The 19,678-nt window shown below is 39.8% G+C and overlaps 1 protein-coding gene across 2 annotated transcripts in view; it reads left to right on the plus strand.

Annotated features, from left to right (window-relative positions):
• BOK (BCL2 family apoptosis regulator BOK) overlaps positions 1-19,444 on the plus strand; it is a 57,262-nt gene extending 37,818 nt beyond the window's left edge. For both annotated transcript variants that reach the window (XM_089665663.1, XM_089665657.1), the window contains 2 exons: positions 6,371-6,534; positions 16,746-19,444. In XM_089665663.1, the coding sequence (XP_089521789.1) occupies positions 6,371-6,534; positions 16,746-16,871 (290 nt within the window). In that variant the 3' untranslated portion in view covers positions 16,872-19,444. The remainder of the gene's footprint in view (positions 1-6,370; positions 6,535-16,745) is intronic.
• Positions 19,445-19,678: the final 234 nt, after the last annotated feature.

The following is a 19,678-nucleotide window of genomic DNA, read 5'->3' on the forward strand; positions in this document are numbered from 1 at the left end:
TTATATCATCTTGGTCAAATAAATTCAACTATAGGAATGCGCTCAAGACACAAAACTCCAAAAAACTGTGCATACATCAATATAAAATCAAACAAAACATTTCAAAAATGAATAAATAAATCAAGTGTTCAAATAATTAATATGTAAAAGTCCAAAGTCCCAAAATGTAAATTTGAAACCACCAAGTGCAATCCACCACCAAATAAAATTGGGTGACTCACTAGAGCTATATGCTGATCAATTCACAGACCAGCAACAACGCTATTGCTCTGGGAGCAATGAGTCTTCAAAAATACAAATATAAGGTGCAATGTTCCGCAGTATTGACTTTTTTTTAGGATGGAAGTAACCGGCACTTTATATTACAGATTGGTTCCAGATGAGACTAGGGATGCACTGAAATTTCGGTGGCGAAATGTTTCGGCCAAAAACACCTCTTTCGGCCGTCGGCCGAAATGAAAAAAAACACCGATACAGGTGCCGAAAAAATCCCACCCCTCGCAGCTGCCCGCCTGCTGCCGCTCGGTAGTTCTCAGCCTTACCTGAGAAAATAATTATTAATATAGTACAGCGCTACTACAATACTATCCCAACATCAGATCATGTAAATAATCCATACATGTGACTTAATGAAGTGATACAACACACTAAATATATATAAACAAATACATGGATAAAGTGCCACAATGTGCTCCTAATGCAAGTGTTCAAATAATTAGTGACCTACAGTCCTGATAAAAACGTCAGGACCTGTGCCTTATGAACCAATCAACATGTGTATCAATACATAAAAACAAACCCCCCATACATGTAATGCATATACCACACTTAAAGTGACCAGTGAATAAAGAAAAGTGACCAACTTAACTCAAATATATAATTTCAAATAACATTCCATTGAAAATTAAAGTTCATAGATCCTCCAAATTAGTGCTCCAAGCAACAATAAGGGCTCGTTCACACTTGGCTGTTTTACCAACGCTTGCCAAACGCCCCTATAGCGTTTGGCAAGCGTTGGCCCGGCATTTGCTGAGCGTTTTTTAACGCTCGGCAAACGCTCCGCAAACGCCGCATGCGCGGCTTAGCGTCGGTTGCTAGGCGTTTGCCGAGCGTTAATACCGCCCCACAAATGCCTATAATGCAGTTTGAGTGGTGTTACCGCTCCGCAAACGCCCCGCAACCGCATTGCAACCGCACCGCAAACGCCGGCCGGGCGTTTGCGGAGCGGCACCATAGACGAGAATAGGAGGCTTCAACGCCTCCTGACTCGACCAGAGGCATCCGTTTTGCCGCGACGCGACGCAAATGCTCCCGTTAGAACAACACCATGTGCTGTAATGTGCAGAATTGGCAGAGGCGTTTGGGAAGCGGTACAAACGCTTCCCAAACGCCTGTCTGCCGCCTGCACATAACGCTAGTGTGAACGTAGCCTAACTCATGCAGAGTGATAAAAAGTGACAGTTTCTGTGATGGTGTCAGCACACTTATCCTCTTGTGGCTAAAATGCCCCCTCACCTTCAATCTGTGACCCAAAGGGCCACTAAGCCTCCAGGATCATTCCTAGATATTTCTCCAGTAATGGTTGGTATACTCAGTACTCCTCCTGTGGATCCCTTCTCAGGTAAGTGATCAGTACTCAAGACCTCTCAGGATAGGTGCACCAGCTAAATATATCACTCACCATGAACCATGTCGAGTGAAAAAAAGATCCTTCATAGTGCAGTATTATTGTATAAATCAGCCTCTTTAATAGATAGAAATGCCCACTCAGTAAAGCTCAAATATCAGCAATATACAGCAAAAACCTCATGCATGGGTGTACTGCATGGGTTAGGACTCATCTGGGTGTGCCAAGATGGTGCCCAGGCTGGATGTGCGTCACCACGGACCAGAAGCTGTGTCACTGCGTATCTACGTATTGCGTCACTATACCACGTGACTTCATCAGGATATCGCCAGTGGTGCGTAGCTCACCTATTTAAAGGAAACCTAATTGCCGATCTCACACATGAGGATAATCGGTCATCTAATTAATATGGTCGGCGGCCATTTTATTGTAGTCTATCCACCGTCAGCCATGTTCCTGTGGATTTTAAGCTCTATTGCTAATAATTATCAGACAACAATGGTCTTAATCAAGAAGGTAAAAACGAGTGAATGGTCAAACCATATACATATGTGACCATATGAAAATATAGATAATTGGTCAGTATTTAAAACCTTAAATGTGCAAAATGCAATCTTTATTAATACCATAAGAATATATATACAATTAAATAAAATAAATCTAAATAAAATGAAAAAAATAAATAAAAATAAAATAAATTAATCATTAATAACTAAAACCACTATCCCATTACGTACACATATATAATACCAGGAATGAATACTAAAACCTAATAATACCCACTCATGCAGTATACCCCGAGGAAGTCACGAGCAGTCTGTGACGTAATGCATAGGTACGCTAATACGCAGCTTCTGGTGCGCGGTGACGCACTTCCGGCGTTGGTGCCCATCTCGGTATACCCAGGAAGTCCCATACACATGCAGTACACCCATACATCGGTGAGGAGGGAGAACTGCTTGACATAAACTTCCTGTCTGGGGCAACGGGAGCCCTTTAGGAGATCCACTGCATGAGGATTGTTACCAGCCCTTATGGTAAAGGATCCAGGGTGATACTGAAAGCTGTTTGGCCCCTGGGGGTCACCGGGAGGAGGTGAGGAGGCATTTTAGCCGCAATAGAAAAAGTGTTTTGACACGGTCACGGAATTACAAAGCACCATTGCACATTGCATGAACGCATCCATCACATATTGTTTGCTGTATGGACTTTTTTGATTATTTGAGTGTTTTAAAGTGTGGACACTTATCTGGCACCTAATCGCTTTTGGTTATCCCCTTTTTTCAAAGGGGTCTACATCATTCTTTGTGTGTATACACGGTTTATGAGTCACTTTATTTATAGTGGCACTATATATTTAATTTAATTACTTATTTTCATTGTTTCATTTTGGCACTTTATTGTAATATCTTTGCACTTTTGAGTGTATTTATTCACACCCAGTGGTTTAGTATTTAATATTATTATTTTTGAGTGAGGGCTGCACTATTTGTGAATCATTTAACACTGTTTAGGTATCAGTTTTGAGTGTTGGCAGCTTCAAGTGAGGTTACACTTCCTTTTAAGCGCAGGAGGACCCTGGTTTATACCCATACATTTACAATCTTATAAATTCCTCACAGATCACTACTAAAATATTATAGAATATTTAAAATTTAATATTTAATAATATAATAATAAATATACTAAAATGCCAATAAAAGTTATCAAACTAAAATAGCCAATTAAAAATCACTAATAAAACAATTAAGGTCAAACTCAACATTTAAATCTTTGGGGACCTGTGTACCCATATGGTATAGCCATCTCGACTCGGCTTTACTGAGGGATCTAACCTTGTTACTGCCCCTCCATTGCCGTTTATATTTTTCAATGCTCCAAAATTTCAATGTTAGGGGATTCTTATTATTATATATAGCAAAATGTTTTGAAACACTATGCTTTGGAAATCCTTTTCTGATATTCTGTATGTGTTCCCTTAACCTTTTCCACAAAAGCCTCTTAGTTCTTCCTATATACTGTAGGCCACAATCACATTCAAGGCAATAAACCACTCCCTCTGTTCTACAACATATAAAATCCTTGACTTCATATTCTTTACCAGTAGCATTCGCTATGAACTTTTTCTGTTTACTATTCTGTCCTTTTGTAGCCAAACATGCATAACAATTTTTACATGGGAAAAACCCCTTATTATCCAGGAATGTGACAACTTTATTTTTAATAGGCGGGTCTAGTACATTTTTAACTACTTTGGATCTAATAGTAGGCGCCTTTCTGTATATAAACCTGGGATAATCAGACAAAACATTATGTAAAACAGGATCCGATTTTAAAATATTCTAATGTTTTATAAAAATCTTTTCTACTTTTTTATGATGGATATTAAAATCTAGTACAACCGCTAACTTTTCCCCAAATTCTTCATCTTTATTTTTATCTTGAAGCAGAGTTGACCTATCCGTATTCCCTGATTCTTCAATTCTATTGTTAATAATTTCTTCTGGATACCCTTTATCCATAAAGCGTACTCACAATTTATTTGCCTGTTCAAGGTAATCCTCCTTCAAAGTGCAATTACGCCTAATTCTAACAAATTGACCTTTGGGAATATTATAGAGCCAAACTGGGTGATGGCAACTTCCTAATGGAATGTAACCATTCCTTCCACCTTTTTAAAAAACGTTTTAGTTAAAAACTTTCCTTTGTCATTTCTGATATTAAGATCCAAAAAATCTATCTCTTTGTTACTATACTCCCAGGTAAACTTAATATTCATATTAAGTTTATTATTATTATTTAGTTTATTCATAAATACCAATAATGTATCAAGACTTCCCTCCCAAATAATCAGAACATCATCAATAAATCTTTTATATAGTTTTAATTCTTCTGTGTAATTATGATAGATAACCTTATCTTCCCAGTGGGCCATGAATATATTTGCTACAATGGGAGAAAATCTTGCTCCCATTGCAACCCCTTTAATTTGCTTATAATAAGTATTGCTATGCCAAAAGTAATTATGATTAAGACAGAAGTCCAAACACTCCAATAAATATTTTCTCTGTGTCCATGATAAATTACTATATTGTCTGAGGCCTCAACCAACCGAGTTCATAGCATCCTCATGACCAATAATAGTATATAGAGAGGCTACATCTGCACTCGCCATATAAATCTCTGTATCTCTTACCATCGATCCCGGCATTGGGCATAGAGATGAGTGCAGGAAAGATGGCCGCCACTCTATATCCTTGGAGGAGCAATGTCACTTCCCGTTCCGGTCATTTGTTGTTTTTTTTTATAAAGCACTATATCAATGCTTTTTTTTTTATCCAATGCTTTACATTGCAGAGGACAGATGTGGGGTCTTATTGACCCCATATCTCTTCATAAAGAGGACCTGTCATTAATTATTTCTATCACAAGGGATGTATGCATTCCTTGTGATAAGAATAAAAGTAATTAGATTTTTTTAAAGGAATAGTGCAAACAAAAAACCAAAACATTTAATACATTATTTTAAAAAAGTTTAAAGTGCCCCCGTCCCCCCATGCTCGCACGTAATGGTGAACGCATATGTAGGCCATGCCCACATATGTAAATGGTGTTCAATCCACACACGTGAGGTATCGCCACGAACGTCAGAGCAAGAGCAATAATTCTAGCACTAGAACTCCTCTGTAACTTTATACTGCTAACCTGTAGAACTTTTAAAAGCATCACCCATGGAGATTTTTAAGTACCACAGTTTCACGCCATTCCACAAGCGTGCTCAATTTTAAAGCGTGACATGTTGGGTATCTATTTACTTGCTGTAAAATTGGGATATATATTGTTTTTTTTTTAATCAGTGTATTTTTTTCAAAAAAATATATATTCATTTTTAAAAACTGCGCATTTCGGTTTTCGGCCAAGTGCATTTTGAATTTTTGGTTTCAGCACCAGAATTTTAAGTTGAATAGAACAGCTTCTGATTGGCATTTTTAAATTAGCTTTCTTGCGTAGCTTTAGAGTAAGCTGTACAGGTAGGAATTAGGAGGTTGCCATTGCTGACAGTGATGGAAAAATGCTAATTGTTTAGCTGTCACTGGTTTCAGTACTTTAAAGAAGTAGTAAACTGCACAAAGAACAAAAAAAACAAAAAATCTTCTCCCTGCATAACATACTAGTGTGCATCACACGCACATTATGAAAGACTTACCTGAAAACGAAACCCTCCAGTGGAGCGCTGTCTTGGCTCCCCAAGGCTTCCATCTTCACCTGGTCTTCCTTCCGGGTTCATTGGCTGCGGCCGTTTGGGTGAGCCGCCGATGATGTCACTCCCGCACATGCGCGTGGGAGTCTCGGCAGCAGCATAGCTCTCTCAATGGGCGGCACGCACTGTGAAATAACCAGAGCTACAAAAGTAAATATCTCCTAAACAGTGCACATTTAGGAGATATTTACGGTACCTACAGGTAAGCCTTATTAAAGGTTTACCTGTAGGTAAAAAATTTAAAAATCGACTTTACTTCAACTTTAAGGCACCGACATGGAACAAGCATGTAGATCAGAACAATACTGGTATGCATACTTATTCTGAGTCAGTGGCTAGATAAGTAATAGAGCTATTAGATCACCTTGACAGCCAGGGAACTAATATTTATAAAATATACTTCCCGCTTCCTCACTGCAGGTTTCCTTTAAAGCTGTAGACTTTGTACTGATTATATGAAATGTTTCTCTCTACTTTTACAGGTATTACATGGGGGAAAGTAGCCTCATTATATGCAGTAGCGGCAGGCCTTGCAATGGACTGTGTGAAGCATTCTCAGCCTGCCCTTGTTCTCACCATCGTGGACTGTGTGGGAGAGTTTATACGAACAACCCTGGTCACGTGGCTGAAGAGGAGAGGAGGATGGGTAAATTACTTTTATGTTCTAAGTTTTTAAAACAGAATCTATCACAAAGCAAAATAGATGTGTGAGAAAGGTTTGATGAAAACAGACATTTCCAGGATCATGTACCCAATGCTAGTCCTGGAACTGCAGGAACAGTATAGTAATACTTACAGGTCTTGTCCCTCCCCTAGTCCGTGCCTGGGTAGTGAAAGGGGAAGCAGAAGGCTGATGAACTCCTCTCTTGGTCATGCTGCTCTCAACCTCCTGTCAGGATGCTGTTTTCTAACATAAACTCTGCAGCACAATGGATAGGCTTCTTGTGCTGCTTCTCATTCTAGCAATCTGGCAGTGCCAGAGGTTGACACCGAGTCAAATTCAGGTACTTACACCACTCGCATAAAATAATATATTTAAAGTATTACTAAAGGCAAATTTTTTTTTAGAATTGCAGAGGGATTGGAACACCTGTCAGTTTTTATTGCTGTCTGTGCCTCTGTTAGCGAGATTCACCCTCTCTATTTGTCCTGTTTACCATTATCGTTGAAAGTGTAAGTAAAAGAAAATCCCAAATTTTGGGTTGCCCCCAGAAAAGTAATAGAATGGAAATCTTCCAATGGGAACACTAGTTTTGGTGACCTGGGGTCCCCATAGAATTCCCTTTATTTTCAGGGATTTCCTCTCACTTCCTGTTTGGCTATGGGACAGGGAGTGGTGGGAAATCCCTGCAATGGGATACAGATGGCGAAAAAAAATCTCACAGGGGTTATGACTCACCCATGCTCGATTCAAAAAGAAAAAAACAATTGCCTATAATTCTACTTTAATTATGTAGTAATGAATACAGAGCTGCATTCTTCTGTGTACTTGTTACACGTTTGAAGTTCAGCTTTAAATAGTGTACAGATGAGTCAGAAAATGCCTGCTTTTATCAGAGCCTTTTCTGATTTACTTCAAAGTGCACTTGCCATGGGAGAAGTATGTAGGCTGCAATTGCTAACCTCTCCTTTTAAAATATTAGTTCCCTGATTGCCATGCTGGTATATTGCATATAGTGCTTTCTGACTAACTGTCCCTGAGAAATTATAGAGAAAGACTCCATTCACACTTGTTCGACTCAAAAGTTGCACAACTTTGACACAACTTTAAGCGAGTGCGACTTGGATTTGACTTGTCCCTCTGCAAAGTCAGACCCACTGTGCTACTACTGTTGCATGTAAAACATTCAGGTATGACTTTCATGCAACGTTTGAGGGTTAACATTGAGGTTTATGGCCCTCAAGTTGCATGAAATCAGACCAAAGTTGTGCATCAACTACTTTGAAGTTGCTGAAACTTTAACTCACACATATATGAATGATTATCATTGAAAAACATGGGGTACGACTTATAAAAACATCAAGAGGGTGCTGTCCCTAAAAATATGCTAGTCATTAACTCATAATATATCAATAATACTGCAATATGAAACAAGGTCCATCAAATTTGAAAAACGGTTTTTATTGTGCCAAAAACCAACACCAATTCAGTGAACGTACTATGACCTGAGCCTGATTATTCTTATAAGTGCTCCACCACCTGTGCCAATCCAATGCACTTACAGCAGATGCATGACCACCTTAGTTAAAAGGAAGGTTATATAGTGCTTGTTATCCCAGCCACATAAGTACAGCTCACTTGTTCCAACCTCTTTAGCTCTACAGTGTCTTTAAAAAGCCTCAGCCACTTTCCACAACCATCAAGCATGGATCATGAAAAAGGTATCTCATAGTGTAATATTTATTGAACGTCATGAATAAAAACAAGATAAAATATTGCACTTACAAATGATGGTACCCAGTACCTCGGCACTAACACATAAAGCAGGTTAGCACCACTGCTCCTCTTCCTGGATCTCGGTGTGCGTTCCCATCCCCAGAATCGGAAGTGATGTCACTAGTAGACAGGATATGATGACTGTAAAACTAGCATTTACATGTTTCGCCGCATGGCGTCTTCAGGAAGTTGTAGCTTCCTAAAGACCCATGCGGAGAAACAAGTAGAGATCACCACTGTGATCTTTTGGCCCCTCTTCCCTCCCCCACAGCCTTCTAAGACACACACAGGTACCAGAAGACTTTGAGACCAGTCACACAACGCATGCGCAGTAGGAAACCAGCTGTGAAGCTGGAAGGCTTCACTGCCGGTTTCCCTTACCCAAGATGCCAGCTCCTGCACCCTAAGCCAATTGAAGAATCAGCTTTGGCAAGGACAGGTAAGTGTCCTTATATTAAAAGTCAGCAGGTACAGTATTTGTAGCTGCTGACTTTTAATTTTTTGGGGGGAGACTGGAGCTTCACTTTAAAGTTGCCATGGCCATTCCATCAGTTCATAAGAACTGTGCATGCATAAAGGCTGTTGTAAACTCTTTGTTGCTCCTTCTGGGATGAAGAAAGCTAAAGTAAGTAAACTGGATTTTACCAAGGAGTCTGTGCAGCTGCTGTCTATGGATTCCTAGAGACCCCTGACATGAGTGAGATAGAAATAGAGTAGGTGCTCACAGCAGCTTCCATACACAGGTACTGTTGGATGGAAAAGTAAAGCTGGCCATACAAAGATCAAAATTTGTTTGGTTCAACAGGAAGCAGCCAAATTTCGATCCACGTGTAGCCCACCCTGTTCAACAGAAGCTGGTTGTTAGACCAGCTTCTGTTGAATGGTCTTGCTAGAAAGTCAGCATTTGATCAGCACATGCAGCAAATGGACTGCAGTATTGATCAATGCATTCTGACAGTAGGGGAGTCTCACTGTCAGAATACAAAAACACAGCAGAGATGATTTCCCCATCCGCCTTGAATGTGTGGATGGGAAATACCAAAAATACTGAGACATGTATGGAAAACGTAAGAGGAATAGCATGGTTTACTTGACCAAGGTATTGTGGAGATAGTAGACATAAACAAAAGTTATCACCCACATTAATCCCCCCCCCTAAAAGAAAACACCACACTTACTGTGTGGACTTGAATGGCTACAGCAGACTTTTTACCGTAAAATGTGAAAACCACTATACATCACTAATACTAATACACTCTCTAAAACAAGAGATAAAAGGTCTTTGAAGATCTGCAAGGAACAAAAATCAAATCTGTGTCTTCAATCCATAACAAAGGCTTCCAGTTATACCACACCACATTGGAGAAGGTCTCTTGACCATTATAGCAGACACTGCAAGTCAAATATTTAAACTAAAAACATAGTAAGAATGGGGTCCATACCTCAGATGGATCCCCAACCCTATCGCACCCTAACTCATAACAGTGCCTTTAAAGACCCCATGCCCCTTCCAGCTGCCATGACATAAATAACATTACACTGGAAATATTACCAAAATTACCCCCCTTTTCTGGAATTGACTACCAATCAGGTAGGTGTCAGCCCCCATTTAACCATTTCAGTTTCCTAATTTAACTTCTTAGTTGACCAATTCACCCCAAATGACAGTCCTGTAGGCTTTACAATTAAAGCTAAACTCCAGGCACAAAAATGGTAATTTAAATATATTATTCAAAAGCTACAGATTATATAAATCTACTTTGTGTGCACCAATGTCTTTGCAAACCCCGTTATTACCTTGTAAAAGTAGCAGTGACAGCATCACTGTGCTGTATATAACCTGTACAGAGAGTAGATGGTCCCGGCAGACACATCCAATGCAGGCTGAGACAAGACCAACAGATATGACGGGTCTTTATTGTCACGATTGCAGCGTCAGACCCTGTTACTGGGTCAGGTTAATTAGGCAATTAACCATTCACACTACCACCACCTCCTTTTTAATCAGAGAAAGAGGAAACTCGGCTTTCCGCTATAACACTATAATGGTTGATTTAACCGACTGCATAACACGGTCATCACACAGGCCTGTTATACAGAGGGTTAAAACAAACAGTAGCATCTCTTTAAAGGCAGGGATTCGTAAATTGCAATTAAGAGCTATAGAAACAGTTCAAAACTTTCAGAAAGAAAGATTTATTACTAAAAGGGTCAAACAGGTGCAATAAAATTATTTACAGAGAAGATGTAACTAAGATATATACAGTCATGGCCGAAATTGTTGGCACCCTTGATATTTCTCCAGGAAATCATGTATTTCTCACGAAACGTATTGCATTAACACATGTTTTGCTATACACATGTTTATTCCCTTTGTGTGTATTGGGACAAAACAAAAAAAGGGAGGAAAGAAAGCAAATTCGACATAATGTCACACAAACCTCCAAAAATGGGCTGGACAAAAGTATTGGCACCCTTTCACAACTGCGGATAAATAAGAATGTTACAAGCATGTGATGCTCCTGTAAACTCACCTGGGGCAAGTAACAGGTGTGGGCAATATAGAAATCACACCTGAAAGCAGATAAAAAGGAGAGACGTTCACTTAACCTTTGCATTGTGTGTCTGTCTGTGCCACACTAAGCATGGACAACAGAAAGAGGAGACGAGAACTGTCTGAGGACCTGAGAACCAAAATTGTGGCAAAATATCAACAATCTCAAGGTTACAAGTCCATCTCCAGAGAACTAGATTTGCCTTTGTCCACAGTGCGCAACATTATCAAGAAGTTTGCAACCCATGGCACTGTAGCTAATCTCCCTGGTTACAAGTCCATCTCCAGAGAACTAGATTTGCCTTTGTCCACAGTGCGCAACATTATCAAGAAGTTTGCAACCCATGGCACTGTAGCTAATCTCCCTGGTCGTGGACGGATGAGGAAAATTGATGAAAGATTGCAACGCAGAATAGTCCGGATGGTGGATAAGCAGCCCCAAACATGTTCCAAAGACATTCAAGCTGTCCTGCAGGCTCAGGGAGCATCAGTGTCAGCGCGAACTATCCGTCGACATTTAAATGAAATGAAACGCTATGGCAGGAGACCCAGGAGGACCCCACTGCTGACACAGAGACATAAAAAAGCAAGACTACAGTTTGCCAAAATGTACTTGAGTAAGCCAAAAGCCTTCTGGGAAAACGTCTTGTGGACAGATGAGACCAAGATAGAGCTTTTCGGTAAAGCACATCATTCTACTGTTTACCGAAAACGGAATGAGGCCTACAAAGAACAAAACACAGTACCTACGGTAAAATATGGTGGAGGTTCAATGATGTTTTGGGGTTGTTTTGCTGCCTCTGGCACTGGGTGCCTTGACTGTGTGCAAGGCATCATGAAATCTGAGGATTACCAAAGGATTTTGGGTCGCACTGTAGGGCCCAGTGTCAGAAAGCTGGGTTTGCGTCCAAGATCCTGGGTCTTCCAGCAGGACAATGACCCCAAACATACGTCAAAAAGCACTCAGAAATGGATGGCAAAGAAGCGCTGGAGAGTTCTGAAGTGGCCAGCAATGAGCCCAGATCTAAATCCCATTGAACACCTGTGGAGAGATCTTAAAATTGCTGTTGGGAAAAGGTGTCCTTCCAATAAGAGAGACCTGGAGCTGTTTGCAAAGGAAGAGTGGTCCAAAATTCCGGGTGAGAGGTGTCAGAAGCTTATTGATGGTTATAGGAAGCGACTGATTTCAGTTATGTTTTCCAAAGGGTGTGCAACCAAATATTAAGTTAAGGGTGCCAATACTTTTGTCCAGCCCATTTTTGGGGTTTTGTGTGACATTATGTCATATTTGCTTTTCTGCCTCTGTTTTATATTTGTTCCAATACATACAAAGGGAATAAACATGTGTATAGCAAAACATGTGTTAATGCAATACCTTTTTTGTGTGAAATACTTGATTTTCAGGAAAAATATCAAGGGTGCCAACAATTTCGGCCATGACTGTATATGTACAGAAAACAGCACAGCACAGCCAAGAGATAACAGGGAGAGGTTAAAGGGTTAAGTTACTTGCCATTAAGCCTTGGATGTAAGCAGATCACGTTTCACGTTTCAGAGCGAAAGGCACAGGTCTCTCCAGGTGGTATATTGATGTTAAAATTGGAGATGTCTTCAACTAACTTCTCTTAGGCTTGACAGCCTGCTTTAAAGTTTCCCAGCAGGTGATGGTTCTGAAGTAAAAGACCAATCCTCTGTTTAGGGAGGGATTGTCGGGCGGAACCCTAAACTGGAGCCCACATCTTTCCTAATTCATATTCTGGTTCATAACTTCCCATCTGCACAAGCGACAGTCCACCCGCGGGTATATTATTATGCAGACAAGCCTGGGGATTATTTAGATATGAATTATGAAATTGTAACCGTGTAGGTTCACGAGATCTATTTCTCTGTCTTCCCGTGTGCCCGAGATAAGGCGAGTGACCCATCAAACTGTTCGCCTGCTCATCGTCCATCCGATGAGATGTCCGGTTTTTATGTTGGTCTCTCATATTCCAAGATATGAGACATAGGGGAAAAATTGATTTCTTAAAAATGTTACATGGTGTGGGCTTCTTGGGAATACCTTGAACTCCTGGGAAGGCTCCGTTATCTTTTCACGAGGCGTGAAATTACACAGGTACTTTGGCCAGTGAGACTCCAGCTCTCTTGGGAAAGCTGGTCCTATCTCTTCCTAGGTGAGAAAGGATACAGCTTTCACAGACAGCTCGGCACCTAGCTAATGAGGCCTTGGCCAGCCAGTGACCCATAAACAGTACACACACACATCTGTCACTGTGCCTCTCAGGAAGGGAGGGGGAAGGAGAATGAGGGAATAACATGGCTACTCTTAACAAAATGGCAGACTGCGTCAGTCTCTGTTGCGCACATTTGCGACATTTATTACTGGAAGATCCTGCACAAAGGCAAACTTTCACACTGGATTACTGTACAGATCTATACACAAAGCACACCAAGAGTGAAGGAGGTGAGGAGGCAAGCTTTAAGCCTACTGCTTTGCTCCAGGCCTAACTTGACCAGTACAGTATCTCATAGATACTTGGCTATTTTTTCTGAAAGACACTGAAGATGTCATATAATGCAAAATAGGTAAAATATGTGAAAAGCACTACAATATGTAATTAGAGTAAATTGTATATCCCCAACCCACTGTCCAGGCTGCTGCTTCAAGTGGCCTGTAGATTCAGTTCAGCCTGGGACCAAAAAGAGTTGCCTACTTTTGGAGGGCACTTACATTAAATACAGTCATGCTAAGGCTAAATAAGCACTGGGTATCACTATACACTGAAGATTCTTAGTTATTTTCTACATCACAGCATATCTGTTTTTATGTTCTGGGGGGTTGGGGTGGTCATATACCTACCTGTATCTATACCAAACTGCTTTGCCTTTATAGTTAAACTTTTTTCAAGTCAAGTTTGTTCCCCTATAAGTAGTTCTCTAGTATGAATTTGTACATTTATTAATTTCTTTATTTTTGTAATTATTATTATTATGCAAACCATAAGGCTATCTAGTTGCTCTCAGCAACCTGTTCTGTCACCTGACGGAATAGCTGTCTTTTTATTACTTTTCTTAAGACTTAAGCTTATGGAAAACAGTATCAGACCATATTTTAATAATGAACTCAGAGTCCAGATATCTCTTAAGCCGGATTAAAGGGAATATGACGCAGTTTAAATACCAGGAATGCACTAGTAAAACAACTGTAGTCTCTGGTTTTCTTTCTTGATAATATTAGGATTACTAGACTTCTATTACTGCAGTAAGGTCATGTTGGGATCAGTGTTAGCCTGCGGATAGACAAATAACTCTTCTTACAATGTATAACAATTAATTCCCAGTTGGACCAATTTATAGGTCTGCTTTGCTGATTGAATTGCTTAGTACGTTACAAAACAATAAATAAAGAACAAGAAAAGTGGGATTTATTCAGATGCATAAGCATCAAAGTTGCTAATCAAATGTAAAAAAAAAGGTTTCATGATGCTTCCCTACATATTACATCTCTGCAGTTATCTTAACAAACTGAAACATTTAAATAATCACATCTAACCACAATATAAGTGCATAATTCACAATGGTTGGGCAGCACAGCAGCTAAATGGTTAGTACTTCTGCCTGGCAGTATTAGGGTTGTTGGTTCAAATCTCAACCACAGCACCACCTGCCTGGAGTTTGCATGTTCTCCCTGTGCCTGTGTGGGTTTCCTCCCACATTCCAAAGACATGCTGGTAGGTTAATTGGATCCTGTCTAAACTGGCCCTAGTATGTGTATGTATGAATGTTAGAGACCTTACATTGTATACCCCTTAAGGGTTAGGAACTGATGTGAATGTACAATATATATATATATATATATATATATATATATATATATATATATATGTAAAGCACTGTGTAAACTGACAGCACTATATAAGTACCTGACATAAATTACAAAAATAATTAAAATAATTCAAATCAGACTTTTTCTGAGAGAAATACTGTTTTCCAAGCAATAATATTGATTTTCTGCCTCCAAAAGTTTCTAAATCACTGAAAAGGAGGATGCAGTATATGCAGATTATGAGATCTGTCTTCACTATCAGCAATGGCAGGCTACATAATGGCTTCTCCCATCACAGGTTTCTTGAATGTGTGCTGTTTTGTATGTAATAAATTCTTTTATCATAATTTGGAAAATTTACTACATGTTTTAGGTAAGTTGAAATATTGCATCCATACAGAGTTCTGGTAGGGTACTGAGGTTACGAAGAGCTAGCATTGGATATTTTTTTTATGTGTATGCATGCTAAGTCATGCGTAAGTGCAACACTTCAACCTCGTTTAGACTTACAGTTGAGGAGCCTTAAAAACGCACGGTTGAGCCAAGTTCTTGGTGCCCCTCAAACCAACCCCTCAAGTTGCAAAGGCAGTGGATGGGGTGTTTACATGCCTTCGTGTCTGTAGCAAAAATTATCACACCTGTCACTTTCGACGGGCAGTAAGCCTGCTGAAAGTAACCCATTCAAGTGAGTTGGAAAGCTCTGCAAATGACCTGAATGCGTATTGCTTTCAGAGGCTTGGCAATTTAGATGCAGTCTAAATTTAGCCTTACAGATCATTTTTTTTTCAAATAATAAATCATTAATCTGCCCTATCACTTTTGTCCCCAGTGTAAACTATCAGCAGTAAAATGAATTAATCATCCAAAATTATATAAACAAGAAACAGTGTAGCAATCCTTTCACTCTCCCTTTCTCCTACACCAAATCTATGATTAAAATAACATGCAACAATCTGTGTATATGTGTGAGATACAAAAAATGCCAAAAAAAAAAAATCACAACAGTGATCATGAGAAATATACCTATAAAATATACATCGAAAGTGATCACGTCAGCATCACAGTCTACAGTCCCTTGCACTGTCTAATAAGTGTCCTCGTGAAAGGTTTATAGCAATTTTTCCATTGGTAACCACACGTGTTTAAGTGCTCCAAAGTATCACCGTTAAAGTGTTACTAAACCCAGGACCCTGCATTCACTATATCTGGTCTCCCACAGTACACACAACATGAAAATGCAATTATTTTAGTAAATATAAACTGCTAAATACCTTTTCTCATCAGCAGTTAGAGCAGTCTTGTTAAGAGCACTGGTTAAAGCTTGTAGGAGGAGTTTTCTTTCTGCTTTAGGAGGATGTGAAACCTCTGCACTCTCCCAAGAAAAAAAAAAACTATCTAGCAATACACACCAAACTGAGCATGTGCATGTGACCACGGGTTCAGTCTGTATCAGGTGGTCATTTCAACAAGAGTAGGGGAAGAGAAGAAAGCATCAAACAGCCTTTTTACACATTGCAGAGGATTAACCCCTTAGGTTCCACACTGAGTATAACAAGCATGCTTTACTACATATACAGACTGATTTTACTGCTGTGGATTTAGTAACACTTTAAGTTTCCAAAGTAAATACTGGCACTTGTACAGTTCTTAGCTGCGTTCTTAGCTGCGTTCACACGTCTGGCACAGGTTTAGAAAAGATTTCCTCTTTTGACTTGCTGCAAAAGTTACAGTATTACAATCTGATCACTGCAGGAGAGGAGATTTAGGAAATGCCTCCTCCTGTCTGCAGCAGACTAATGACATCATTTAATCCTAGTTTAAGTCACTTACTGGAGTTCAAACACTTTTTATTAATAAAAGGATTTTTTTTATAAATTATACTGTTTCTGCATATTGTGATATGTCAGGAATTTATTTAGGTGCCTTGTGTCTGCCTAGTGTGTATAACGTTTTGTTTTCTTACTGAATATACAAGTAACCTTTAAGTCTGTTTGCTGGCAGGATTGAATATTAATGATTTTTTTTTTCTTTAAATTACAGACAGATGTAACAAAGTGTGTTATCACTTCTGAATCCAGCCTGCGATCCCACTGGTTGGTCTCCAGCGCCTACAACTTAGGACATTTCTTAAAGGCAGTGATATTCTTTCTGCTTCGTGAACGATAACCTTCTGTGGCAGGCTGCATGTCCGTTAAAAATCACCAAGCAGACATTGCTTTCCTTCATTTCCTGTGGCGGGGTCCAAACTGTTCCTCGGTGAACTTGCAATGGAACATCTGTGACAACATGAACTAGATTTGGCCCAGATTGTGCTTTGTAAAATCAAGATCAGCCCACACTGCGCTATTTCCCTCGTCTCCAACACATCAGAGACGTTCCCGCAGTCAGGCTGAGTCTACAGCTTCCTCTCATTCAGTTGGGACCTTTTATAAACTCACCAGACTGTACTGTGATTAGACCAGAGTTTATTGTATATTTCTAGACTGTTAGAGGAACACAGTCAGTATTACAAAAGATACATATGGTGAAACTTCTGCTGTTACATAATTTCATATAGGTGTGCATTAACATGTTATATACCAACCATACCATGTTACAATCAGCTTGCAATGGCCTAGAAGAAAATGCCAGCTAAAAGCAGGCTCATCATTGAGTATTTAATTAAATGGATAGTATGGGTATAATCAGTTTAGTTAGAAAGTAGTTCACTAAGTTCAAACTTGTACCAGCTCCATCAGTTACAGTGCATCCAGAAAGTATTCACAGCACTTAACTTTTTTTTCCCTTAACATTCTACAAACAATACTCAATAATGACGTGAAAGAAGTTTGTTTTGAAATCTTTGCAATTTATTAAAAATAAAAAAGGAAAAAAACACATGTACATAAGTATTCACAGCCTTTGCTCAATACTTTGTTGAAGGACCTTTAGCACCAATTACAGCCTCAAAGTCGTTTTGAGTATAATGCTACAAGCTTGGCACACCTATTTTGGGCAATTTCTCCCATTCTTCTTTGCAGTACCTCTCAAGCTCCATCAGGTTGGATGGGGAGCGTCGGTGCACAGCCATTTTCAGATCTCTCCAGAAATGTTCAATCGGGTTCAAGTCTGGGCTCTGGCTGGGCCACTCCAGGACATTCACATAGTTGGCCCATAGCCTCTCCTTTGTTATGTGGGCTTTGTTCTTAGGGTCGTTGTCCTGTTGAAAGATGAACCGTCGCTCCAGTCTAAGGTCCAGCGTGCTCTGGAACAAGTTTTCATCAATAATGTCTCTTTACATTGCTGCATTCATCTTTCCTTCCATCCTGACTAGTCTCCCAGTTCCTGCTGCTGAAAAAAATCACCATAGCATGATGCTGCCACCACCATGCTTCACTCTAGGGATGGTATTGTCTAGGTTGGTGAGCGGTGCCTGGTTTCCTCCAGACATGACACTTGGCATTCAGGCCAAAGAGTTCAATCTTTGTTTCATCAGACCAGAGTTTTGTTTCTCATGGTCTGAGAGTCCCTCAGGTGCCTATTGGCAAACTTCAGGCGGGCTGCCGTTTGCCTTCTACTGAGGAGTGGCTTCTGTCCGGCCACTCTACCATATAGGCCTGATTGGTGGAGTGCTGCAGAGATGGTTGTTCTTCTGGAAGATTCTCATCTCTCCACAGAGAAATGCTGGAGCTCTTTCAGAGTGCCCATTGGGTGCTTGGTTACCCACTGGCTAAGGCCCTTCTCCCTCGATCGCTCACTTTGGCCAAGCGGCCCGCTCTAGAAAGATTCCTGGTGGTTCCAAACTTCTTCCATTTACGGATGATGGAGGCCACTGTGCTCAATGGTACCTTCAATGTTGCAGAAAGTTTTCTGTACCCTTCCCCAGATCTGTGCCTTGATACAATCCTGTCTCAAAGGTTTATGGACAATCCCTTGGACTTCATGGCTTGGTTTGTGCTCTGACATGCACTGTTAACTACGGGATCTTATATAGACAGGTTTATGCCTTTCCTAATCATGTCCAATCAACTGAATTTCCCACAGGTGGACTCCAATCAAGTTGCGTAAACATCTCAAGGATGATCAGTGGGAACAGGATGCACCAGAGCTCAATTTTGACTGTCATGACAAAGTCTGTGAACACTTATGTACATGTGTTTTTTTTTTTCGTTTTTTTATTTTTAATAAATTGCAAAGATTTCAAAATGTACTTCTTTCACGTTGTCATTATGGGGTATTGTTTATAGAATGTTGAGGAAAAAATTAATCTAATCCGTTTTGGTATAAGGCTGTAACATAACAAAATGTGGCAAAAGTTAAGCTCTGTGAATACTTTCTGGATGCACTGTATGTTAAAGAGTAAGGCCAAACAAGAACCCCTGGGGCAACTATGCTCCTCTTGACTTTACAAAGTAGTCAGATCAAAAAATACCACACTATCATCAGTAATTATAACTGTGCATACAATAAAGCAACAAACATCCAGTTCATTGTGAAATTCTGTTTTTTATTTTTGCAATTTCTACCTCATATAGCAGGACATCCCATAGCTTAGCATAAAGAACCAGTCTCTACAGGGATGATATATAGATGAATATCCACTGCCCTTCATACAGAACCAGCATGCCCTTATTGTTTGTATAGTCCTTGGATATAGTTATGCATATTGATCAGATCAAATCATAAACATTTTGTTTTCTAAACAAAATGAGCCCAGTTTTTCTAATGTTCTACTGTATATTAAAGGACACTTTGTTTTATTTCAATGTTATTTATTTCATTTTTTTGCAACGTAGAAATGTTAGAGGAAGTGAAAATTTTACATTTCCTAGCCTAGGAAGAATTTATGAATTTTAAATGCGTTTTATTACTTTCAACCTTTTGCACAACCACCTAATTTGCCGCTTTGCCCAAAGGGTATAATTGCCTTCAACTTCACTGTCTATAGGATCTTTCCTTTGGGGCCTCCCTGGCATCACAGAGTGCCTGCCTGA

The sequence above is a fragment of the Staurois parvus genome, unplaced genomic scaffold, assembly GCF_062004578.1.
Source record: "Staurois parvus isolate SC_StPar_1 unplaced genomic scaffold, SC_StPar_1.0 ptg000049l, whole genome shotgun sequence".
In the NCBI taxonomy this organism is placed as follows: domain Eukaryota; kingdom Metazoa; phylum Chordata; class Amphibia; order Anura; family Ranidae; genus Staurois; species Staurois parvus.